Source organism: Helicoverpa armigera, chromosome 24 (assembly GCF_030705265.1).
Source record: "Helicoverpa armigera isolate CAAS_96S chromosome 24, ASM3070526v1, whole genome shotgun sequence".
NCBI classification, from domain to species: Eukaryota; Metazoa; Arthropoda; class Insecta; order Lepidoptera; family Noctuidae; genus Helicoverpa; species Helicoverpa armigera.
In genome coordinates, this window is record NC_087143.1 from 582,127 (window position 1) to 607,717 (window position 25,591).

General features: G+C 48.3%; 1 protein-coding gene and 1 non-coding gene across 2 annotated transcripts in view; both read right to left on the reverse strand.

Moving 5' to 3' along the window:
• Positions 1–17: 17 nt before the first annotated feature.
• Positions 18–25,591, reverse strand: part of LOC135118650 (protein lingerer-like) — a 43,961-nt gene continuing 18,387 nt past the window's right edge. The window contains exons 12-30 of the mRNA XM_064041217.1: positions 25,234–25,318; positions 24,846–24,937; positions 23,201–24,700; positions 22,584–22,665; positions 21,906–21,997; positions 21,310–21,393; positions 19,787–19,894; positions 19,257–19,367; positions 17,674–17,767; positions 14,937–15,045; positions 14,107–14,212; positions 13,646–13,744; positions 13,288–13,374; positions 12,268–12,385; positions 11,251–11,354; positions 7,984–8,100; positions 2,499–2,534; positions 1,087–1,185; positions 18–582 (exon numbers count right to left, since the gene is read on the reverse strand). Coding sequence (XP_063897287.1) covers positions 1,096–1,185; positions 2,499–2,534; positions 7,984–8,100; positions 11,251–11,354; positions 12,268–12,385; positions 13,288–13,374; positions 13,646–13,744; positions 14,107–14,212; positions 14,937–15,045; positions 17,674–17,767; positions 19,257–19,367; positions 19,787–19,894; positions 21,310–21,393; positions 21,906–21,997; positions 22,584–22,665; positions 23,201–24,700; positions 24,846–24,937; positions 25,234–25,318 — 3,114 coding nt within the window. The 3' untranslated portion in view covers positions 18–582; positions 1,087–1,095. The remainder of the gene's footprint in view (positions 583–1,086; positions 1,186–2,498; positions 2,535–7,983; positions 8,101–11,250; positions 11,355–12,267; positions 12,386–13,287; positions 13,375–13,645; positions 13,745–14,106; positions 14,213–14,936; positions 15,046–17,673; positions 17,768–19,256; positions 19,368–19,786; positions 19,895–21,309; positions 21,394–21,905; positions 21,998–22,583; positions 22,666–23,200; positions 24,701–24,845; positions 24,938–25,233; positions 25,319–25,591) is intronic.
• On the reverse strand, positions 1,626–1,709 carry Trnal-cag (transfer RNA leucine (anticodon CAG)). The gene has a single exon. It is a non-coding gene; the product is annotated as a tRNA-Leu (tRNA).

Genomic DNA, 25,591 nt, shown 5'->3' on the forward strand with positions numbered 1-25,591 from the left:
GAAATAAAAGTCTTGCATCAAGTTCCAATATGTGTAATCCGTCATACTTTCAAATGCCCGCGAGATCATCACAAGTGCATTCTTCCACATATAAAAGAGCTCGACTATCATACTCGTTACAATTACGATTATCGTCCTATGACATCTCTTTAATCATTTTTAATAATAAGTGTTAATTACAAAAAGTATGTCAACTAAATAAAAAACTTCGGCGCGCATAGCGTACCAAATGCTTACATACATATACATACTTTATTAGATATACATAGCACTAGAGGTAATTTCTTTAAACAATTGAAACCTATGATAGCGGACTTAACGAATGAGATGATGCATCGACGTCGTCACGACGCTCATAAACAAATAAAATACATAATTATATTGCATCGTTCAACTACGACATCTGGCTACCGACGACAGTAGTATTTAAAAAAAATGAAAAAAAAAATCTTAGGTGACGGCGGCGATGCCTTTACACTATGAATTTATATAATAATGCGGTATTTGTGTCGCGTGGAGTTGGTTTAGTATTGAGCTAGGTTACTTCAGAGGGCACGCTGCACCCGCACCGAGCGCCCGATCCTGCAACAACGGACGCATTTTACAAACAAACTGCATACAGATAAAATTAAATCCAACAAAACATGTATTATTTCATATTCCAACCTTCAACAATTTAATATTTTGTTGCTAATCGTGCCAGTCAACCCTAATTGCTTGAAACAGTAACAATTATTAAATAATGCAGTTATTTCTGTGTTCCGACTTATTTCCATTACTTTTGTAAATGTCAGCACACACTAGCATATTTGTTGTAACTGTTAAAGAATTTAATTAATTAGTTCAATAGTTTCAGAGCCTTTAGGGCAAACAAACAAGAAATGTTTCCTCTTTAGTATAGAATATAGTAAAAACCTACATTTTCTATTCACTTTAAATGAAAATACAAAGATGTTATGTACCAGCATATTGATTGATAGTTGATACTTAGGTACCAGCTTAGTGCTTAAGTTTACTAGCCAGAAAGTTTCCTCTCTACTATATTATATAAACGGATTAAACGGTGTATAAAGTAGTTTGTCTCACCAGTGTTAGCTAGTTGGGTGCCCAGTAGGACTGCGAGTAGCTAGGCTTGCTGGCCGCCGGCTTGCTGGCTGCTGCCCGACCGCCGCCCGCCCCGCTCTCCTGTAAACACAACCATACGTTTAACAACACCATCTTATACACCCGGCTTATTTACTGCGGATTGCAATAACCGATCCATCTGCTGTTTTGCGATAGATAAGCCTCATAAAAAATATGTCAAGCTTGAATATGCAGTCACAAAATAACAGACAGGATAAGTTATAGATTCGCGGGTACGAAAATAATTTTGTATTTAATAGATCCAAAAATGGTATTTTTTTTAGTAAGCAAATCTATAGATAGGTCATGGAAACCTGCAGAACGACGTTCCAACAACAAGCTTGCTTCGTAAAACAGTTTTTTTTCTGGATGCAGTTCAAATGTCAATAAAATCAATTTAGGATAAAATTAATTAAATTATTTGTAAGAAAAAACAAGCGGTACAACAAATAAAGGAAAAGTTTTGTGAAAATTACTGTAAAAGATGTGCAAAATTATATTGTCAGAAGTGGGATTCGAACCCACGCCCACAGAAGTGGACTGCGACCTGAACGCAGCGCCTTAGACCGCTCGGCCATCCTGACTACACATTTCTGTCCTAAATTACGCATCGGTATCGTAGATTTCATTCAGCTATATCATGAAGTTTTTTTTAGGTAGAAAGATAGATTCCAATTCAGTGTTAAATTTCCCCGGGAGTCATTTTAAGACCTCATGTTATACTTTTGTGGCAAAAATATAATTTACTTCAATCACTGACCCTAAACCAAAAACATGCATATTTTTACAAAATTGCTGTTGAAACGTGCTATAAAAAAACAGACTTTATGCAAAAGAGTCAATCGAGCGTATATAGTGGATATTATTAAAAGAAACATTTGAATAATGTCTAAAATATGTTGCAAGATAAAATATATTATTGACAAGTACATAAGCGAAATCGAAACATAATATAAGTACATGCAATAGTACGTGAAAGGCGGGTAGTAAGTACATAAGATTAAATATGTTTATATATAAGGGTATTATTATATAAAATAAATACATTGCCATATGTATAGGTTAACCTGTTCAATGAGTATATTCTTTAATTGTCTTTTTGTAACAACGTTATTTATTATTTTATTTATCTTATAATTGGGATCAAAAAAGCATCAAACAAATATTATAAAGTAATTAGAAAATAATTCCCATATTAATTTACATAAGCATAAAGCATTTTTTTACATAATATTAATAAATCCCATTAATTATTTCTGACAAGAATTTCACAGACAATATATCAGCAACATTGAAAAGGTTAACACAATAATAAGTGCGTTATACATAATATAGTGCGTTAATAAATATAATGTATGTATATATTAACTTACCCGCCTATTATGACTACTGTTCACCCGTACATCCATCTACAAACGAAAGCAAACTCTAAGAAATATAATAAAAACTGAATCAACTAAATTGTATAAGATCGCATGCATAAACAAAAATGTAGTTTTTATGCTGGCTATCGTAATGGGCCCTGGGAAGTTATTATTAGGTAACCTAGAATCCGTAATAAGACTTAGATTTTACAGCTTTAAAAAGAGAGATACTTTCATCCTTCTTAGACTAAAATCTTCTGGACTTTGCCAAAATACTCTCTCAATAGAAATTTAAGCAACACGTAAATATTTCGTCTATTTTTCCCAGAACCCATTTTCAGTGATATTCAGGAACATAGAAGCTGGAGATGGCTTATTTTTTTTGAATAATATGTATTTTCTTTGACTAACAAATGCCTGTCTACAGCCCCTATGTGCCAGTGACATATACCTATATAATTTCGTGTCAATCATGCTACACTCGTGAGCCAATTTTATGCACTATATGCATTTTCAAGTAACTAAGTGTATTCAAGTCACTGCAATCATTTTACACAGTTCATGAGTTATTTTTTTTTACAGATAGACGCGGTTTTTTTCTTAATATACTTTTTCGAAGTGTGTGAGTGTGAAGTGTGAGGGTCTGGGTGGGTAATGAATGTCGTTGTCGTCGTAGTCACAGCCTAAAAACTTCGTCTGCTGGACTGCTGCCTCCTCCAATCTGGGGTGATTTGTCCATACTCACCGCGGCACCGGGCATGAGTTTTGTTTTGTGTGTGTCATCTGGCCGGCGTAGGTCTCATGGGTGGTGGCGTGTGTATATGTGTGTGTGGGGATGTAGAGGTGCGAGGCGTGGTGTGTGTGTGTGTGTGTAGTCACCTGGTGCTGCTGCGGCGAGTGGTGGTGCGGGTGGTGGTGCGAGGCGTGGTGTGTGTGTGTGTGTGTAGTCACCTGGTGCTGCTGCGGCGCGTGGTGGTGCAGGTGGTGGTGCGAGGCGTGGTGTGTGTGTGTGTGTGTAGTCACCTGGTGCTGCTGCGGCGCGTGGTGGTGCGGGTGGTGGTGCGAGGCGTGGTGTGTGTGTGTGTGTGTAGTCACCTGGTGCTGCTGCGGCGCGTGGTGGTGCGGGTGGTGGTGCGAGGCGTGGTGTGTGTGTGTGTGTGTGTAGTCACCTGGTGCTGCTGCGGCGAGTGGTGGTGCGGGTGGTGGTGCGAGGCGTGTGTGTGTGTGTGTGTGTAGTCACCTGGTGCTGCTGCGGCGCGGTGGTGGTGCGGGTGGTGGTGCGAGGCGTGGTGTGTGTGTGTGTGTGTAGTCACCTGGTGCTGCTGCGGCGCGTGGTGGTGCGGGTGGTGGTGCGAGGCGTGGTGTGTGTGTGTGTGTGTAGTCACCTGGTGCTGCTGCGGCGCGTGGTGGTGCGGGTGGTGGTGCGAGGCGTGGTGTGTGTGTGTGTGTGTAGTCACCTGGTGCTGCTGCGGCGCGTGGTGGTGCGGGTGGTGGTGCAGGCGTGGTGTGTGTGTGTGTGTGTAGTCACCTGGTGCTGCTGCGGCGCGTGGTGGTGCAGGTGGTGGTGCGAGGCGTGGTGTGTGTGTGTGTGTGTAGTCACCTGGTGCTGCTGCGGCGCGTGGTGGTGCGGGTGGTGGTGCGAGGCGTGGTGTGTGTGTGTGTGTGTAGTCACCTGGTGCTGCTGCGGCGCGTGGTGGTGCGGGTGGTGGTGCAGGCGTGGTGTGTGTGTGTGTGTGTAGTCACCTGGTGCTGCTGCGGCGCGTGGTGGTGCGGGTGGTGGTGCGAGGCGTGGTGTGTGTGTGTGTGTGTAGTCACCTGGTGCTGCTGCGGCGCGTGGTGGTGCGGGTGGTGGTGCGAGGCGTGGTGTGTGTGTGTGTGTGTAGTCACCTGGTGCTGCTGCGGCGCGTGGTGGTGCGGGTGGTGGTGCGAGGCGTGGTGTGTGTGTGTGTGTGTAGTCACCTGGTGCTGCTGCGGCGAGTGGTGGTGCGGGTGGTGGTGCGAGGCGTGGTGTGTGTGTGTGTGTGTAGTCACCTGGTGCTGCTGCGGCGCGTGGTGGTGCGGGTGGTGGTGCGAGGCGTGGTGTGTGTGTGTGTGTGTAGTCACCTGGTGCTGCTGCGGCGCGTGGTGGTGCGGGTGGTGGTGCGAGGCGTGGTGTGTGTGTGTGTGTGTAGTCACCTGGTGCTGCTGCGGCGCGTGGTGGTGGTGCAGGTGGTGGTGCGAGGCGTGGTGTGTGTGTGTGTGTGTAGTCACCTGGTGCTGCTGCGGCGCGTGGTGGTGCGGGTGGTGGTGCGAGGCGTGGTGTGTGTGTGTGTGTGTAGTCACCTGGTGCTGCTGCGGCGCGTGGTGGTGCAGGTGGTGGTGCGAGGCGTGGTGTGTGTGTGTGTGTGTAGTCACCTGGTGCTGCTGCGGCGCGTGGTGGTGCAGGTGGTGGTGCGAGGCGTGGTGTGTGTGTGTGTGTGTAGTCACCTGGTGCTGCTGCGGCGCGTGGTGGTGCGGGTGGTGGTGCGAGGCGTGGTGTGTGTGTGTGTGTGTGTAGTCACCTGGTGCTGCTGCGGCGCGTGGTGGTGCGGGTGGTGGTGCGAGGCGTGGTGTGTGTGTGTGTGTGTAGTCACCTGGTGCTGCTGCGGCGCGTGGTGGTGCGGGTGGTGGTGCGAGGCGTGGTGTGTGTGTGTGTGTGTAGTCACCTGGTGCTGCTGCGGCGCGTGGTGGTGCAGGTGGTGGTGCGAGGCGTGGTGTGTGTGTGTGTGTGTGTAGTCACCTGGTGCTGCTGCGGCGAGTGGTGGTGCGGGTGGTGGTGCGAGGCGTGGTGTGTGTGTGTGTAGTCACCTGGTGCTGCTGCGGCGCGTGGTGGTGGTGCGGGTGGTGGTGCAGGCGTGGTGTGTGTGTGTGTGTGTAGTCACCTGGTGCTGCTGCGGCGCGTGGTGGTGCGGGTGGTGGTGCGAGGCGTGGTGTGTGTGTGTGTGTGTAGTCACCTGGTGCTGCTGCAGCGCGTGGTGGTGCGGGTGGTGGTGCGAGGCGTGGTGTGTGTGTGTGTGTAGTCACCTGGTGCTGCTGCAGCGCGTGGTGGTGCGGGTGGTGGTGCAGGCGTGGTGTGTGTGTGTGTGTGTAGTCACCTGGTGCTGCTGCGGCGTGGTGGTGCAGGTGGTGGTGCGAGGCGGGGTGTGTGTGTGTGTGTAGTCACCTGGTGCTGCTGCAGCGCGTGGTGGTGCGGGTGGTGGTGCGAGGCGTGGTGTGTGTGTGTGTGTGTAGTCACCTGGTGCTGCTGCGGCGAGTGGTGGTGCGGGTGGTGGTGCGAGGCGTGGTGTGTGTGTGTGTGTGTAGTCACCTGGTGCTGCTGCGGCGCGTGGTGGTGCGGGTGGTGGTGCGGGCGTGGTGTGTGTGTGTGTGTGTGTAGTCACCTGGTGCTGCTGCAGCGCGTGGTGGTGCAGGTGGTGGTGCGAGGCGTGGTGTGTGTGTGTGTGTGTGTAGTCACCTGGTGCTGCTGCGGCGAGTGGTGGTGCGGGTGGTGGTGCGAGGCGTGGTGTGTGTGTGTGTGTGTAGTCACCTGGTGCTGCTGCGGCGCGTGGTGGTGCGGGTGGTGGTGCGAGGCGTGGTGTGTGTGTGTGTGTGTAGTCACCTGGTGCTGCTGCGGCGCGGTGGTGGTGCGGGTGGTGGTGCGGGCGTGGTGTGTGTGTGTGTGTGTAGTCACCTGGTGCTGCTGCGGCGCGTGGTGGTGCGGGTGGTGGTGCGAGGCGTGGTGTGTGTGTGTGTGTGTAGTCACCTGGTGCTGCTGCGGCGCGTGGTGGTGCGGGTGGTGGTGCGAGGCGTGTGTGTGTGTGTGTGTGTAGTCACCTGGTGCTGCTGCGGCGCGGTGGTGGTGCGGGTGGTGGTGCGAGGCGTGGTGTGTGTGTGTGTGTGTGTAGTCACCTGGTGCTGCTGCGGCGGAGTGGTGGTGCGGGTGGTGGTGCGAGGCGTGGTGTGTGTGTGTGTGTGTAGTCACCTGGTGCTGCTGCGGCGCGGTGGTGGTGCGGGTGGTGGTGCGAGGCGTGGGTGTGTGTGTGTGTGTAGTCACCTGGTGCTGCTGCGGCGCGGTGGTGGTGCAGGTGGTGGTGCGGGCGTGGTGTGTGTGTGTGTGTGTAGTCACCTGGTGCTGCTGCGCGCGTGGTGGTGGTGCGGGTGGTGGTGCGAGGCGTGGTGTGTGTGTGTGTGTGTAGTCACCTGGTGCTGCTGCGGCGCGTGGTGGTGCGGGTGGTGGTGCAGGCGTGGTGTGTGTGTGTGTGTGTAGTCACCTGGTGCTGCTGCGGCGCGGTGGTGGTGCGGGTGGTGGTGCGAGGCGTGGTGTGTGTGTGTGTGTGTAGTCACCTGGTGCTGCTGCGGCGCGTGGTGGTGCGGGTGGTGGTGCGGTGGTGTGTGTGTGTGTGTGTAGTCACCTGGTGCTGCTGCGGCGCGTGGTGGTGCGGGTGGTGGTGCGAGGCGTGGTGTGTGTGTGTGTGTGTGTAGTCACCTGGTGCTGCTGCGGCGCGTGGTGGTGCGGGTGGTGGTGCGAGGCGTGGTGTGTGTGTGTGTGTGTGAGTCACCTGGTGCTGCTGCGGCGCGTGGTGGTGCAGGTGGTGGTGCGAGGCGTGGTGTGTGTGTGTGTGTGTAGTCACCTGGTGCTGCTGCGGCGCGTGGTGGTGCAGGTGGTGGTGCGAGGCGTGGTGTGTGTGTGTGTGTGTGTAGTCACCTGGTGCTGCTGCGGCGCGTGGTGGTGCGGGTGGTGGTGCGAGGCGTGGTGTGTGTGTGTGTGTGTAGTCACCTGGTGCTGCTGCGGCGCGTGGTGGTGCGGGTGGTGGTGCGAGGGCGTGGTGTGTGTGTGTGTGTGTAGTCACCTGGTGCTGCTGCGGCGCGTGGTGGTGCGGGTGGTGGTGCGAGGCGTGGTGTGTGTGTGTGTGTGTAGTCACCTGGTGCTGCTGCGGCGCGTGGTGGTGCGGGTGGTGGTGCGAGGCGTGGTGTGTGTGTGTGTGTGTAGTCACCTGGTGCTGCTGCGGCGCGTGGTGGTGCGGGTGGTGGTGCGAGGCGTGGTGTGTGTGTGTGTGTGTAGTCACCTGGTGCTGCTGCGGCGCGTGGTGGTGCGGGTGGTGGTGCGAGGCGTGGTGTGTGTGTGTGTGTGTAGTCACCTGGTGCTGCTGCGGCGCGTGGTGGTGCGGGTGGTGGTGCAGGCGTGGTGTGTGTGTGTGTGTGTAGTCACCTGGTGCTGCTGCGGCGCGTGGTGGTGCGGGTGGTGGTGCGAGGCGTGGTGTGTGTGTGTGTGTAGTCACCTGGTGCTGCTGCGGCGCGTGGTGGTGCGGGTGGTGGTGCGAGGCGTGGTGTGTGTGTGTGTGTGTAGTCACCTGGTGCTGCTGCGGCGCGTGGTGGTGCGGGTGGTGGTGCGAGGCGTGGTGTGTGTGTGTGTGTGTGTAGTCACCTGGTGCTGCTGCGGCGCGTGGTGGTGCGGGTGGTGGTGCGAGGCGTGGTGTGTGTGTGTGTGTGTAGTCACCTGGTGCTGCTGCGGCGCGTGGTGGTGCGGGTGGTGGTGCGGCGGCGCGGGGATGTAGAGGTGCGAGGCTCCGCCGAAGGGGCGGCGTACCGCTGTGGGCGACGCCTTCTCGTAACTCTGCGACAACCGACTGGCAGCGACACGACACGACGGCACCACCGCCACCATGCGCTACACCCTGACAAATGTTACTTGATCACAACGACAGCTACATACATAACCGACGCAATTTCGACCATATACGAAACCAAACAAAAAGAAACAGGAAATAAAAGAGCACTTTTCTTTTTTAACGCGGCCTTTCAGCCTCTGGTCAATTTCACAGACACATTCTGTCATTCTAATCAAGTAACATTTTAGAAGGCGCCAAGAAAATTTTCATCTAATATGCATACAACATTCCAAACACTGGTAACAGTTTTCGCAATAAATTTCTCACACAACTACGCGCATGTCGGCATGCCTTCCCCCACCCACGCCACCCGTAGTTTACCAAAAAATATATTTCTGCTCTGGGCAGTGTCTAGCTAGAAAAATGTAGGTACCGTTCCAACGACAAACAGCCTTACTACAAAAATTCAAACATCTGTTGAACACTTGTCTAAAAAAAGTGTGGTTGCAAAACGGACCTTATTTCAACGTCATAATCTGTCATTTTTAGACGAGTGTTCAACAGACGTTTAAAAGTTTTTGTGGAACGACGGCAAAAGTTTGGCGAGAACTATAGGAGATAGCACGGTCTATACGGTACGGTAACGGTAGGTCTGATGAAGTGGTTGATCAACCCGCGTTTTACTGCGTATTAGAATAACCGATTTACCGGTTGTTTTTCGATTGGAGAGCGAAATATATTATGATTTTGTAATGTCAAACTTCTATCTCAATCGCAAAACAACGGATGGATCTGATTAATGATTTTTTGATAAAATCCCTTGCCCTTAAGAATGGCTTTCTAATAAGGCACATCACGCACAGCGTCGTAGTGTAAGCGTATCGGAAGCATATCGTTGCCACGCTGCGCGAACTTTACTTGAAGTGTTGAACATACGAATCGTAGCCCATACTTTGTGTTACTCGTTTTGGATATCACCTTGCTCGCCTCGTATACGACACGCTTATACTTCATAGTGCTAAACAGTGTTGCACAAACGGATCGTTGCGAAGACGTATCATTTTAGATATTGAGGATCAAACTTGCTGTTTAGACTGTTTTGTTACATATACAATTTTATATTATATTTTTTTATTGCTCCACTTAAAGTTTCACTTCATAAAATTCATAAGTAATTAAAATTCAGTTGAATTGACTTTCTACTACTGTCGTAATGACAATGAACATGTACGATACGCCGCATTGTGTGCGAACTTGTCAGGAAATGTTTAAGGCCCCAGTACACGTTGGCCTGTGTTGGGCCAAGCTGTGAAATGCACAAATGTAGGCCACGATCAAATGGTGGTTACACATTGGCGCATGGCTCATTGCTGCCTGGCAAACCACTTGCGATGGACGTCGAGGTAGTTACGGCTGCGGCTGTTTATTTGTACAATACCATATATATTTATATTAAACTACACTACTATATATATTTATATTATACTACACTTCTATACTGACCACTATATTTATTTTTACACGCAACACAAAAGTGTACTATCCTCAGCGGTCAGTGACGAACTAAACATTGGCCGAATGTGTAAACACCACACGCCAAGCTGGGCCAAGTTTCCTTTGATGTGTGCCCAAAAAACCGACAACTCGCCGAATGCGCGCCAACCTCGACAAATGTCCGCCAACCTGCACCAATACCCCGAGTACACATTGGTGATGGCGCGTATTGGCCGCACTTGGGCCAACGTGTACTGGTGCCTTTATACTCGTATCGATGTCGTCGTACGCGCGTTCTATGTTACGCTTAAGCTACGCCGCCGTGTGCGAAGTGCCTACATTTTCATAGGTTGACTATAGTCGCGCGCGGCCGACGGCTGTCGTAGGCCGCGCGCGGCTGCGACAACCGCGATCCACGGAATTCTACCTTTACACATATGACGTAAGTGGTAGGTTGACGTGTTCTATAAACAGAGATGTAATTCCTGCGTCTATCACTCGCTCAAAGAAACAATTTTTGGCGTTCTCGTAATTCACGAATAACACAGCACATCAGGTTAACAAGTGACAGTCGGTAGGCGTGTCCAATAATTTAAGCACACTATAACTATAATTCAGAATTTAATGAAAATTCCAGATGCAATAAAAATAAATTTTGTGGACTGAACCTATTAACCTATATTCAAGTCGCACATATTTTTTACTACTCAAATTACTATTTGCCGTGACGGCGTGTCTTAGTATTTATTTACTATCAACCAATGATATGTATATTGTATAACCCACTTCTCAGTGCATGCCGAACTAAGATAATAAGGTTAATTATTGTATTTGATTGTTTCTACGAAAACTTGCTTCAGTGGAGTTATACATGTCATTGTATGAAAGCATAGTGGACGCGTGTTAAATCGACAAAATATGTTTTGCAGGTTGGAGACAACTTGTTGCATTTGATGGTAGGTACTCTTGTAAATATTCGGATTATAGCGCATTGCGAGGGGCGGCGGATTAGACAGGGGCTGGATAACGAGGATGTTTTGACGTGATAACATCTTGTAAACGTCTAAAACCCTACATTACACTGGGCATCCGTGACTCTTCGGGGATTTTCTGTTCTCACACGTCAGCGGCGTGACAGTGTCGCGTCGTAAACGGGCAGACGCATCATCTTACTTCAGTCGGTCCTTATCAAAGCACACGGCACAAACCGTCATAATTGGAATCGGATCGTTAAAGCTTTGATAATATTAATTCATTCGCAATGTTATTGTTATTAGTGACAGTTGAATTAACGCTCCGTTGCTGGTACGGGTACGGACATTGTGTGAAGCCTTGTATCGTCAGCGCGCGGCAAACCATCGAACATGAGCTCGCGGCCGCGCTGTGTGGGCACGCGCCGCAGCGAGAACCAGCGGTGTAGTCGCCATATTGCGCGGCCGCCGAATACGAATACGGTTTTATATTAAAAGCGAATTGCCCGTTAAGGTTAAAACTGCTATTGAGATTACATTGCTATCCAATTGTCACATTATTGTATTAGCAGAATCGTGTCCTTGATAGTTTTCTAGAGATCTTCCGTAAACCGTGTTCGCAAGCCACCATTTGTTTTGAAATGGCATGGAAGTATGTGATCGGCAGTGGGTAGTAGATGTGGTACTCACGTTGACCTTGTTGAGCGCGGGATGCGGCTTGGCGTAGATGGCGTTGCCGAGCTCCGCCGCCGCGCCGCCGCCCGCCTTGCTGCCGCTGCCCGTGTAGCCGCCGCCTAAAGGAACACATGTTTTGTTAATACAAACCATAATGATATACACCTAGCTGATTATCGGCTACGGCGGCTGTTCTCATGTAAGGAGATCAGCCAACTGCGCAGGACATATTATAGTGCACATCATTTGCTTGGACACAGGTGCACTCACTATTCCTTCACTCTCATAGCCCGATGGGACGGCAATCCGACACGACCGGAGAGAGATCACAAGCAGGACCAAAATTTACGTGCTCTCTGATGCACGGGTGTATCAGTCACCAACTTCCAGGCTCCGGGCTGCTTTGTGAGTCTTCTAAAACCCACAAAGCGATTACGGCCCGACTCGGGCTTCGAACCCAAGACGTGCTCAGCAGCCGCACTCGAGACAGTTAGACTAACGAGCCATATTATTTAACGAAGCAGATATTCCGTGCATTCCCCTCTGCCTAATATACCTATGAGGGAACCATAAATACTCCTATGCCTTTAGAGTAAATGCTTCAAATGAATTTTTTGATGTTAACATTTGATATTAGACGTGATCTTGTGGATCGCGTGAATTTATAATGTCTTTGTGTATCTCCGAAAGTTCTTCAAATTGAAATCCAGCCCGATATCCTAACTAATATTATAAATGTGAAAGTAACTCTGTCTGTCTGTCTGTCTGTCTGTCTATCTGTCTGTCTTTTCTTCACGCCTAAACTACTGAACCGATTTGTGTGAAATTTGGTACAGACATAGTTTGGAACTTGAGAAAGGACATAGGATAGTTTTTATTAAAAAAAAAAAATAATAAAAAAAAAATTTATTCCGGACATATAGCGCCATCTATTGGTCAAACCAAAAATATGCCGGAAGTCACTATTCCATGCGAACGAAGTCGCGGGCAAAAGCTAGTACTGTTATATTTAGCAAGTTAATCGTAACATACCAGGTTTATATGAGTCCTGCGCGTCGTAGGGCTGCTGCTGCGTGTAGGTGGACACCTTGCCCTGCGTCGACACGCCGCCCACTCCGCCCACGCCGCCCACGTTCGAACCGCCGCCGTACTGAGGAGGAAATACCATTGGTTACTCATATCACATTACATTTTTATATATTTTTTTTTTACATAATGAGGTTAATTTACAAGTTATAGGGCGAATCCACACAGTGAGCTCACGAACCGAGATGTTTCGCGCGACAAATTTCTTGCCAGGACGTTCACTGTATGTGGATGCGCTTATTTGCTCTTAAATAACTTCTACTTTTACAGCCTCCTACATAGCTCATAAACGAAATAAAAATAAAAGTTTGCGCAATAACCAATCGCGATCGGCAATTGAATATGTCACCGTAAGATTCCAAACATCGTTAGATTACAATCTATCTCGAGAGATTGTAAACTGTCGAATTATTGTGAACTGTAACATCTGATTGCAATTTAACGTATTATTTTTCGCTATATTATAATCTATCAATGTAAAGCGGTCAAATTGTCAACTGGCGTAGAACGGAATGCATCTTGCGCGCTGATTGGTAGAACGTAATTAATAACTCTACGTGAACTCTATGGGAACAGAACGGCTGGTCGTGATTGGTCGATCTTACAAAAAGACTGACCAATCGGGGAGAGCTTTCGGACAGTTGACAATTTGACAATTTCTCATCGATAGATTATAATATAGCGAAAAATAATACGTTAAATTGCAATCAGATGTTACGGTTCACAATAATTCGACAGTTTACAATCTCTCGAGATAGATTTTAATCTAACGATGTTTGTAATCTTACGGTGACAAATACATCACAAGGGTACGCGCTTGTGGTCAGTACTCTCCGGTACTGGCGTCACTGATACCTTTCAAAATTTCTGATGATGACAAACAGTTTGGCGGGAATCTCATCAACTAATGTATTAATATTATCCTATCCATACATATTTTAGTATTTTTGTTCAGTAGGTACTGACCGTAGGATAGACGCCATACTGGTATGTGGTGGGAGGCGGTTGGTACGCGAAGTACGCGTAGCCGGGAGGTAACGCCGCCGCTGGCACCTGCAATACAATACATTACATATTTGTTATTACATTTATAATACAAAGGAAATATTTATAAGTGTAATCTGCAGTCTTTTCTAAGTTAACCTTATTCACAGAATGCGATCCCCATATTATGCATACTCCAGCACTTGGACTAATTGTACATGTATTTACATAGATTTTTACATTTAGAACGGAGTTTTTAAATAAAAGGCGATATCATGATTGTTTACGTATAGTTACTTGGGGTACATAAATGGAGTAGGTATAGAACTAGTAAGTGTACCTGTTGTGGTGAAGCAGCATCAGTCCTTCCGAATCGTTCGCCGGCGCTGAGGCCGAACGTCGCGTCCCGTCCGCCGTAACCCACCTCATAGTACCCGCCCTGCAATTATAACATTACATGCTTAACTTTCCTTTCATTTACACTATCATGGTCAATAGAATGATGTAATATAATGTTTAAACATGTTTCATGCAAATGAATATTCTTATTTATTACTATAGGTAAATAATAGGGATTTAAAGGCGATATTGTGTAGAAATGAATGATACTTTTTTCTTAATCCGACCTTTCGGTGTGGTTCGGTCAGACAGTTCGGTTGAATTGCACTGATTGACTTCAAAAAGACTGATAAAGACGAAGGAAAATATCGCGACGAAATTTGGTAAATGTGCCACAAATATGGTAATTAACGCGCAAAGGGGAAAAGGGTAGTTATATAAATGATGGTATAGTGTACGTACCATGTGGTGCGGCAGCGTGGAGCGCATGAGCTGGTCGTCGTAGGGCGCTAGGGCCGGCGTGGTATAGTGTACGTACCATGTGGTGCGGCAGCGTGGAGCGCATGAGCTGGTCGTCGTAGGGCGCTAGGGCCGGCGTGGTATAGTGTACGACCATGTGGTGCGGCAGCGTGGAGCGCATGAGCTGGTCGTCGTAGGGCTAGGGCGGCGTGGTATAGTGTACGTACCATGTGGTGCGGCAGCGTGGACGCATGAGCTGGTCGTCGTAGGGCGCTAGGGCCGGCGTGGTATAGTGTACGTACCATGTGGTGCGCGGCAGCGTGGAGCGCATGAGCTGGTCGTCGTAGGGCGCTGGGGCCGGCGTGGTATAGTGTACGTACCATGTGGTGCGGCAGCGTGGAGCGCATGAGCTGGTCGTCGTAGGGCGCTGGGGCCGGCGTGGTATAGTGTACGTACCATGTGGTGCGGCAGCGTGGAGCGCATGAGCTGGTCGTCGTAGGGCGCTAGGGCCGGCGTGGTATAGTGTACGTACCATGTGGTGCGGCAGCGTGGAGCATGAGCTGGTCGTCGTAGGGCGCTAGGGCCGGCGTGGTATAGTGTACGTACCATGTGGTGCGGCAGCGTGGAGCGCATGAGCTGGTCGTCGTAGGGCGCAGGGCCGGCGTGGTATAGTGTACGTACCATGTGGTGCGGCAGCGTGGAGCGCATGAGCTGGTCGTCGTAGGGCGCTAGGGCCGGCGTGGTATAGTGTACGTACCATGTGGTGCGGCAGCGTGGAGCGCATGAGCTGGTCGTCGTAGGGCGCTGGGGCCGGCGTGGTATAGTGTACGTACCATGTGGTGCGGCAGCGTGGAGCGCATGAGCTGGTCGTCGTGGCGCGTAGGCCGGCGTGGCGGCGGCGCCGTACAGCGCCGCCCGCGTACCCAGACCCGTGCCCCGCCACTGCACACACAAACATATACCTTAGTAATATACCACTCGACATCATCATTCATCCATCCGTCCGTCACCCGAGCCTTTTAACAACTATGTGGAGATCAACTTCCAGTCTAACCGAATGCAACTAAGTACATACAATAGCCAGCATATAACTTGGAAGGATACGAGTCCTTTAGGGTCAATTCCCACTGAAAGAGCAGCGGCCGGCAGCGGCCGTAAGAGCACGGACAATGTAAGAGCGCGGCGCGGAGCGGCGCGGCGCGCTCAATCACTTGACTCGCTACTGCTAGAGCATTCTCGGGAGTTCCCGCGCAGTCGCACGACTCCGTTCATGGAATTCGCGGGAAGTGCAGCGGCGCCGCGGGCATCCGCGCGACTCGTTAGAGTTTCTCATGCGAAAATTAATGGGAATAAAGTAAAAATTCAAATGACACTCAAACCGCGCTTCGCTTCGCTGCCCTTGGCCGCGCTTTTGGTGTGAATTGAGCCTTACGGCCGCTGCCGGCCGCTGCTCTTTCAGTGGGGATTGACCCTTAATAAGTGTAAGCTCGCACATAGTACTAAATGATACAAAAAAGTGGTCCAGGTTATTGCTTGTCTATAATTCTATGGTTATTAACATCATTGATCGGCAATTATATCTGCTTGAAAATAAAAGGAACTTTTCATCTCACGATTCTTGCCAAGTTACGACTGTACTAACTTGTTTATTCATTTTACCTATTCCCTTATCTCTAATTTATTTGTAGTCGATACAGCATATTTTCTCCTTCCATACTCTTCTATCTGCCGGCAACTCACAAGTAACATTATTCTCCACACTATTGCCGAGAAAGTGGTATCACATGATTTGTGTATAAACATATTATACGAGAACCCCTGTGAAAACCATCCATATTCTCGTTCACACTTATTCATGTTCATATTTATTTTTTTATATCAAAACACCGCTAATTTTATCTTTACAGGTTTTCACTTAGCCTAATACGACAAAATTAGTTACATTACACATACGAAAACTAAACATAATATTACAAAAACAATAATAATACTACCAAAATTTTAACACTTTCGCTGCCCAGCTCACCTATGCAATTCCTATCCACATGCCCAAAAATATTTTGCATAATTACATAACAACCCGGTATTCGAGTCCAACAGCGCAATTGTATCGGAACGGGACCCTTATGCCCGAAAACCCGGCGTCCGGGTTCACTTAAGCCCCGCCCACCGAGCGTAGGGTTACCCAAAATAATTTACTAGAATATAATTATTGTGCATTTTTGATCAGAATAAAGAAAATAAATCCCGTCTTGTTATTTAATTTTATTATGTTGTTAAAGAGACTATTTTTTTTAATTTTAACGTACATTATGTTAGACCAGATTTACTTAATATGATTTATCTACATGTTTCTGTAAGCTTTTTTTTTAATCAATACAACGTCGACGTGCTTTGTTTTAACACCTGCATAGGATAACAAAGAAAATAAGTATCTAGTTTTTAGTTTAAATACTCGTAATCTTAAAAAACATGCCGACGCGCTTTGTTTGTCATTTTACGGGCCAGAGATAAAAAACCCTAAATCTCGTTATTGCACAAAAGGCGATAGAAGCACTTTTGTTTTAACTTTAAAAAAAGTTTTCGGCAAACGATTAAAGGTCTTACTCAGGTAAAAACTTAACCCTTCTTTACTGCTAAAAGTAGGTACGTATTTACAAAATAATTTAAGCTTTACCTACCGTTCGTGTATTCAGTTAATCAATTATAATTATACAAACATATACGAAGTTTATTTATTACTTCCGTTTATCGTATTACTTCCGTTTATGTTATTAATATTTTCAAAGAGATCCCCAAATGAGATACTTTCAAAAATCTTTGAAATCCGTAATTCTTCTCATATTTTGTAAATGATATGTGATTTAGCTGTAAACACTAGTATTTTTATATTACTTTGACCTAATAATAAATTTATTTCCCATTTATATTAGGCAAGGATTATCTTTGCGAATTTAACGTCTCTTGATTTGGACATACATCAATAGATGGCGCGCGTGAGCGCATTATTACTAACATCAAACAAGATCTAACCTAAGTACGCATGTACCAAATTAATACAATACTGGAATGAAGCAATAACTGGATGGAATAATACCAATTTACGTTTTCTAATCCGTTATAAACTAAAGCGATGTTTTTTCAATTGATTTCACTCACTTCGATTTATTTACTTTTGACAACCCTTACAGCTTACTTAGCTATGGACTCGCTATTCGGGTCCTGGGCATGAGCACATGCATCTATAGCTACACATAGCGACGACTCGGTATTCGGGTTGCGGACATAAGGAATGAACTATGGTTCGACTCGAATCCCGGGTGCTGGGGGGCATCGAAAGTGTTAAATTACTACTAATAATATAGCGGCTCTCTATAGATGGCTCTTGTGAACTCATTCAGCGAACAAGAACAATTTATTATAACCATATCGACTTTCACGCAATCTTCCCAAAAGGAGGAGGTTCTCAATTCGACCGTATTTTCTGGTCATCCTCTTCCATGCTCATGCCTTCCTTTCAACATTACATGCACAGCTTAACATACAGTATGTAAACTTTAATGAACTTACCTGTGGTAGTCGCTACTTTGGCTGTGGAAGTCTGCGTCTGAGTCGTCGTACTCGTTAAACTGTTACTCGACGCCACTGAACTGTCGTACTGTTGCTGTAACAAACGATAAATTAAAATCAAATATGCAAGTTACAAAAATATACTAATAAACTCATACATAATTTATTTTTCAATAAACATATGTAATTTACTTAGTAATTTACGGGGAGTAAAAAAAGGAATTTGATGTTATGACGACGACGATGATGGAATAAACCTTCATAAAGTATCACAAAACACAGATCTACAATAACGCTCACTTAATTATCTTGATCACAGTAAATTGCAATCCCATCATAGCTTAACAAAATTTGAAAGCATTATAAAATTTTATTAATTTTTTATTACACTTAAGACCGATTTGGATAATTGACGATTCGGTTAATCGGCGCTTTCCTGTAATAAGTTTTTTGTAATGATATAACCATATCAAAGATGGGCCACTATCGTCGCCCAGTGGTACCTTAGGATAGACACCGCAGGCGGGGCAGGCCCCGGAAGCGATGGCGTGACGAACTAGGCGCCTATCTTCGAGACTGGTGGACTCGGTCTAAGGATCGAGAAGTGTGGAAGCAAGATGGGGAGGCTTTTGGCCAGCAGTGGGATATATGTGTTACCTGCTGCGTCTCCTTGGGCGGCTGCTTGGGCTGCGCGGTGGGCTGTAGGGGGTGTAGTGTACAGTGTTGCTGTGTTACCTGCTGCGTCTCCTTGGGCGGCTGCTTGGGCTGCGCGGTGGGCTGTAGGGGGTGTAGTGTACAGTGTTGCTGTGTTACCTGCTGCGTCTCCTTGGGCGGCTGCTTGGGCTGCGCGGTGGGCTGTAGGGGTGTAGTGTACAGTGTTGCTGTGTTACCTGCTGCGTCTCCTTGGGCGGCTGCTTGGGCTGCGCGGTGGGCTGTAGGGGTGTAGTGTACAGTGTTGCTGTGTTACCTGCTGCGTCTCCTTGGGCGGCTGCTTGGGCTGCGCGGTGGGCTGTAGGGGTGTAGTGTACAGTGTTGCTGTGTTACCTGCTGCGTCTCCTTGGGCGGCTGCTTGGGCTGCGCGGTGGGCTGTAGGGGTGTAGTGTACAGTGTTGCTGTGTTACCTGCTGCGTCTCCTTGGGCGGCTGCTTGGGCTGCGCGGTGGGCTGTAGGGGGTGTAGTGTACAGTGTTGCTGTGTTACCTGCTGCGTCTCCTTGGGCGGCTGCTTGGGCTGCGCGGTGGGCTGTAGGGGTGTAGTGTACAGTGTTGCTGTGTTACCTGCTGCGTCTCCTTGGCGGCTGCTTGGGCTGCGCGGTGGGCTGTAGGGGTGTAGTGTACAGTGTTGCTGTGTTACCTGCTGCGTCTCCTTGGGCGGCTGCTTGGGCTGCGCGGTGGGCTGTAGGGGTGTAGTGTACAGTGTTGCTGTGTTACCTGCTGCGTCTCCTTGGGCGGCTGCTTGGGCTGCGCGGTGGGCTGTAGGGGTGTAGTGTACAGTGTTGCTGTGTTACCTGCTGCGTCTCCTTGGGCGGCTGCTTGGGCTGCGCGGTGGGCTGTAGGGGTGTAGTGTACAGTGTTGCTGTGTTACCTGCTGCGTCTCCTTGGGCGGCTGCTTGGGCTGCGCGGTGGGCTGGTAGGGCGTGTAAGGCGCCGCTGTGTACAGGGCGCTGCCGCCGTACGGGCCCGCCGACGACGATGTCTGAGGAACACAATCATATTTATCATGATGATGGCGTCTTAGATCCATGGTACAAAGTGGCGGCTGTTCTCCTGTAGATCAGCCAGCTGCGCAGGTCATATTGTAATACATAAGTACTTGCATAGACGTAAGTGCACTCACTATTTCTATTTATTATTCTTTCACTCTCTGCGTCCGATCGGACGACAATTCGACACGACCGACATTAAAGTGCTCCCCGATGCACGGGTGTACCAACTTCTGGGCTCTGGGCTGCTTCGTGAAAGTTTATTGGGGGTATTGGGTTGGCCAAGTAACTGGATTGAGAAGGTCAGATTGGGCAGTCGCTTCTTGAAAAACATTGGTCTTTGGCTGCATCCGATTAGACTGGAAGCCGATCCCAACATAGTTGGATTAAGGCTCAGGAGATGATGGTGTACCTGGTATGAGTTGATGATGGGTTGGTACTGCGTGAGCGTGACGCTGGACGGGTAGGCGGACGCCGACATGGCCGACGCGCCCGTCAGCGACGCGTTGGTCGAGTTCACCTGCTGACAATAGTATATAAACATAAGCTTCGTCATCATCAGGATATTTATGCTCAAATGGGGCACTTCGCCACTGGTATTCTTCTCAAACTGTGTGAACTTTTCAATAGTTTTTAAGCTTATTGGAGATTTGTAAAATTTTTCAAAAAATTAAAGGATCTTTTTTTGCATAGGTATTTTTCTTAAAAATACAATCAACAATTTTATTTATTGTATTTGGTGTAATACAATCAGTTCACTTAAAAAGTGTGCCCTTTTGCGAAGTTCATATTCATATCATTTATTGCATTCCATAATGTACATTTGGTGGAAAATATAAAATAATAGAGGTAGTCACAATTATGGACCCTGATGGGCACAGCAAAATAGTTAGAAGAGAGGAAGGCGTTTAATGTAATAAAGTAGTATGTAGTATATTATTTAAGTAGAGGTATTTATTTAGGTATATATTAATATTACGTATATTTTTGTGTAGCATGACTTGTTTTATAGTTATTTTTCTTTATATGTTGCTTTTATTTAATTTTAGGTTATTTCTTTATCGGTTCACAATTTGAGAAGTGTACCAGTCGCGAAGTGCCCCATTTGAGCATGGTGTACAAGTTGAGGAGTGCACCAAATGCGTCAAACTCTTATAATGTAACAGCTGGGGTGCGGCGGTGTCTCCCACACGCGGATGGCGAGGTGGCCGCACGCACGCTCTCGCGGGACAGCGCACGCGTTGTGTCACTACCGCGCGCTATAGCTGTACCACTCCATACACACCACTCATTCCTTACTGCTTTACTCACTTTGAGTAAATGCTGAGTATCAACAAACATGCTCATGCAATGTTAATCACAGACTTCTTATTCCAGGTTTTTCCTCACCTTTTTTAATCAATCAGAGGAAATCAAAAGCGTAATCAATTACCCTTATGTAAGATGCATCAGCTGCAATCTCAACTATTCTCAATCTACACTAATATTACAAAGTTTTTTTTTTGTAATAGATAAACCTACAAACTAAAGGACCTATTTCAAACATTCTTTCACTATTAAACAACAACATTTTCTACCAATAACATGGGCTATATTCTATCCCAGTACAAACCAACAAATCCCACGACACGCGAGTATAATAACCGCAAGAAAATATGTAATATTATTATAAAATAATAAAAGCGCTCAAACTGTTTTAAAAAAGCCGTTTCAATAAACATATCATCTATCTTCAATAGCGATTCATCATCATCTCAGCCATATGACGTCCACTGCGAAACAAAGGCCTCCCTCTTAGATCTCCACAGATACCTATTGGTGGCGACCTGCATCCAGCATCGATGGCGACCGACATAAGGTCGTCTGTCCACCTTGTTGGTGGACGTCAATGGCAATTATTTAGTTAAAATTAATAAGTAAATTGCAATATGTTACCTGTGGCGCGTAGACATTAGCTCCGTATACAGGCGGGTGATGTGACACCGCGTGATGCGCGTACACATTCTGTTGTCCTACAGTCTGAAATATTATACATTCACTGTTAACATTTCTACTAACAATGTAACAAACAGAGAGGCATGGTTAAATTTATCGTTAAAAGCTTGCCGGCTTACCACAAAAACTTTTAAACGTCAGTTTAAGACTTGTCTAAAAAAATACAGATTATGACGTTAACATATAGTTCATTTTGCAGCCACAATTTTTTTAGACAAGTGTAAAACAGATGTTTAAGTTTTTGTAGTAAGGCTATTGTTGTTTACAATTGAAGTACATCCTTGGGTGAAGATTATATTTTTGTTATAAAAACTGCTTCATTATGGCACAAACCTAGTTAAGCTAGTCAAACATTTTTACTAGCTCTTGTCGCTCAGCGATTACACAAGTAAAGTGATCACCTATTAACAATTTATTTATACGAAATAGTTATCTTTCTGTAAGTTTTTTCAAGAGAAAAATAGCCGACAGTTAGTAGTTTTCTCGCCGGCAATGGGACAACTACCTGTAAAAGTACAAAAAAAAAATGTTTGTACCTTGGGCCTGTGGTGCTGCGGCTGGTGCTGCGGCGGCGGCGCGTCCGACACCGACAGCTGCTTCATGCTCGACAGCGCCGCCTCCAGGGACGCTGTCAACATACAATATGTTTTATATGGCATTTTGTACTATATACTAATGTAGCGAAGAGGAAAACTTTGTTTGTAGTTATGGATAAAATAAAAACGAATGGACTGTATTTCAAAATTCTATCACTGTTGGAAAGCTACAATCTTTCCTAGTGACATAGGCTTTATTTATCTCAGTAAGGTATTTTCCACAGGATGAGGGTGAAACCGCGGTAAAAAGGTAAGTTTATTAAAAACCTATACTTAAGGTAGAAACAGGTATGTTGATGAAGTGTCAACAAATCGACTGGCATGGCAATTATGAAAAAATATAAGAATCATTTCCACCTACTTTGACTGGTAGGAAGTTGTCAGATTTACACTGATGAAAACTATCTTTCTTGTGGAACCCACTCGAATATACTGTTAACTCTTTTGATCAATACCGTAGTCCTAACCGGAGACTATTTGGCAACTAAATTAAGCATTGATTTTGATTGCACGAGTCTAAACAGAACAAAATATAGTTGCCAGTGAAGAATATTTAGGGCGCGCTCTCGGCGGAGTTCGATATAGATAGAACCCAGTTATAATATTGTGGATACTCACAGGTAGTGTTAGTGACAGTGGGCTCGGTGGTGGCCGGCGCACTCACTGGCGTCGGCTCCACTACTGCTAAACTCTCACTCAGCTGGAACATACAAACGTTTACTTTTAGATATGTTGATGCAATGCAGCTTATTTCTTAACTAAAAGACAACTCGTCAAAAATGAAATATATAGGTTTGCTATAATTTGTACAATTTTCTATGGTGGGTATATCGAAGGTAGGAAGAAAATTGCAATAAATAGCTAGTATGTATTGCATAAAAATAATGCTGGGTAAGTGTTTATCTGGTGACAGTAGTCGGGGATGACCTATCGTTCCCCAGCGTGATTGCTACCATGCTGGGAAGTGAGGAGACTCCTTCTGTGAGGGCGTCATGTCACAGAAGGAGGCGGCAGAGCACATCAAGAGAACAACTCTCCCGCGGCGCCGCCACTCTGTAGACGAGGAAGCGGCGAACACAACGTCCTCATCCGCCCCGATGGGTGATCAGAGGGTGACAGGCGCGGGGGGCGCTACCGCCTGCATCACAAGGATTCCTCCTGTGCTCCAGCCTACTGGGGGGAGGTATGTCGCCGGCGCCAGCTGCTGCTGCTGCTGCTGCTATGTTGGTACATACGGCAGTGCTGGGCGGCTGGTAGGGCATGGGCGCGGGCGGGGTGTCGGCGGGCGGCTCGTGCGGCGGCGTGGCGGCGGCGGGGGAGGCGGGCGCTGGTGGCGCCGCTGCTGCTGTGTTGGTACATACGGCAGTGCTGGGCGGCTGGTAGGGCATGGGCGCGGGCGGGGTGTCGGCGGGCGGCTCGTGCGGCGGCGTGGCGGCGGCGGAGGCGGCGCTGGTGGCGCCGCTGCTGCTGTGTTGGTACATACGGCAGTGCTGGGCGGCTGGTAGGGCATGGGCGCGGGCGGGGTGTCGGCGGGCGGCTCGATGCGGCAGCGTGGCGGCGGCGGGGAGGCGGGCGCTGGTGGCGCCACTGCTGCTGTGTTGGTACACCACGGCAGTGCTGGGCGGCTGGTAGGGCATGGGCGCAGGCGGGGTGTCGGCGGGCGGCTCGATGCGGCGGCGTGGCGGCGGCGGGGAGGCAGGCGCTGGTGGCGCCGCTGCTGCTGTGTTAGTACACCACAGCAGTGCTGGGCGGCTGGTAGGGCATGGGCGCAGGCGGTGTCGGCAGGCAGCTCGATGCGGCAGCGTGGCGGCAGCGGGGAGGCAGGCGCTGGTGCGCTGCTGCTGTTGGCATACAGCAGTGCTGGGCGGCTGGTAGGGCATGGGCGCGGGCAGGGGTGTCGGCGGGCGGCTCGTGCGGCGGCGTGGCGGCGGCGGGGAGGCAGGCGCTGGTGGCGCGCGCTGCTGCTGTGTTAGTACATACGGCAGTGCTGGGCGGCTGGTAGGGCATGGGCGCAGGCGGGTGTCGGCGGGCAGCTCGATGCGGCAGCGTGGCGGCGGCGGGGGAGGCAGGCGCTGGTGGCGCCACTGCTGCTGTGTTGGTACACACGGCAGTGCTGGGCGGCTGGTAGGGCATGGGCGCGGGCGGGGTGTCGGCGGGCAGCTCGATGCGGCGGCGTGGCGGCAGCGGGGAGGCGGGCGCTGGTGGCGCCACTGCTGCTGTTGGTACATACAGCAGTGCTGGGCGGCTGGTAGGGCATGGGCGCGGGCGGGTGTCGGCGGGCGGCTCGTGCGGCGGCGTGGCGGCGGCAGGGAGGCGGGCGCTGGTGGCGCCACTGCTGCTGTGTTGGTACATACGGCAGTGCTGGGCGGCTGGTAGGGCATGGGCGCGGGCGGGTGTCGGCGGGCAGCTCGTGCGGCGGCGTGGCGGCGGCAGGAGGCGGGCGCTGGTGGCGCCGCTGCTGCTGTGTTGGTACATACGGCAGTGCTGGGCGGCTGGTAGGGCATGGGCGCGGGCGGGGTGTCGGCGGGCGGCTCGTGCGGCGGCGTGGCGGCGGCGGGGGAGGCGGGCGCGGCTGCGGGCGCCGCTGACGCTGTCGGTGCCGGCGCCGGCTGCTGCTGCTGCGGCTTGGGGGTGCAGTTGTCCCGGAGCGCGTCGGGCTCCAGGGCTCCGAACTGCACGTCCAGGAACATGCCGCCCTCGCCGCCTCCCGGCATCTCCACCGCCATAGACGGGATCTACAACATTTCATTAACAATAAATTTCCATTCAGATACAGCAACAGTTAGATTATAAAGCGACTCGCAAAACAGTGAAATGAAAACACTTTTGTTTTAGGCTCCACCTAATAAAGCGTAAGATAATATCAGACTTGTCACAAACCTTAGAAGGAGGAGGAACTCTCGCTCGCTGCGGTTTCCTCTGACTGGTGATGTCTGTGTTGCCGTACACGCCGTAATTTGACGTGTACACGCCTGCAATACACAAACATACATATGTTAGGGAACAAAATAAATAAATATATAAGAAGCTGACATTTTTATAACTCCAGATTCCGAGGATTCCACCATTTGTGCGAGGTTTCATACGATTTTAAATGAAGAATGCTAAAATTCTTTTCTTTCGCCATACGAACGATACTATTTTTGAAATTTCTCATTACACAAGTGTTTATTTAAATCAATTTCGAATGTGTGCGTGTGTGTGTGTATGCCAGGGTGTTCCTATGTTGCGTAGTGTGTGTCAGTGTAAATAGTATAATAGTACTCACTATTGTCGTGCCTCTGCGACTGCTGTGTGAGTTGCGAGAGATACTGCGACTGCGCCGCCGTCAGACTTCCAGACATGCCCATTGGCTGAAAACATCACAAATTTTAGATGTCAGTCTCTAGTTCAGGAACGAGAAATAAAAAGATATCGCACAAAAATAATATTCTTAAAAGTCATATCATGTTATTTTTATTATGTTAAACAATAAATACACCATTTAACTACATGCTACAAGTAAAACTAATTAAAATTAACTGAAAATAGATAAAAAGACCCAGGAGCATTTTTGCAAAGTCCTTGGGAAATAGGTACATCATACAACGAAAATTATGTAGTCTGATTCTACGATTAATGTTAAG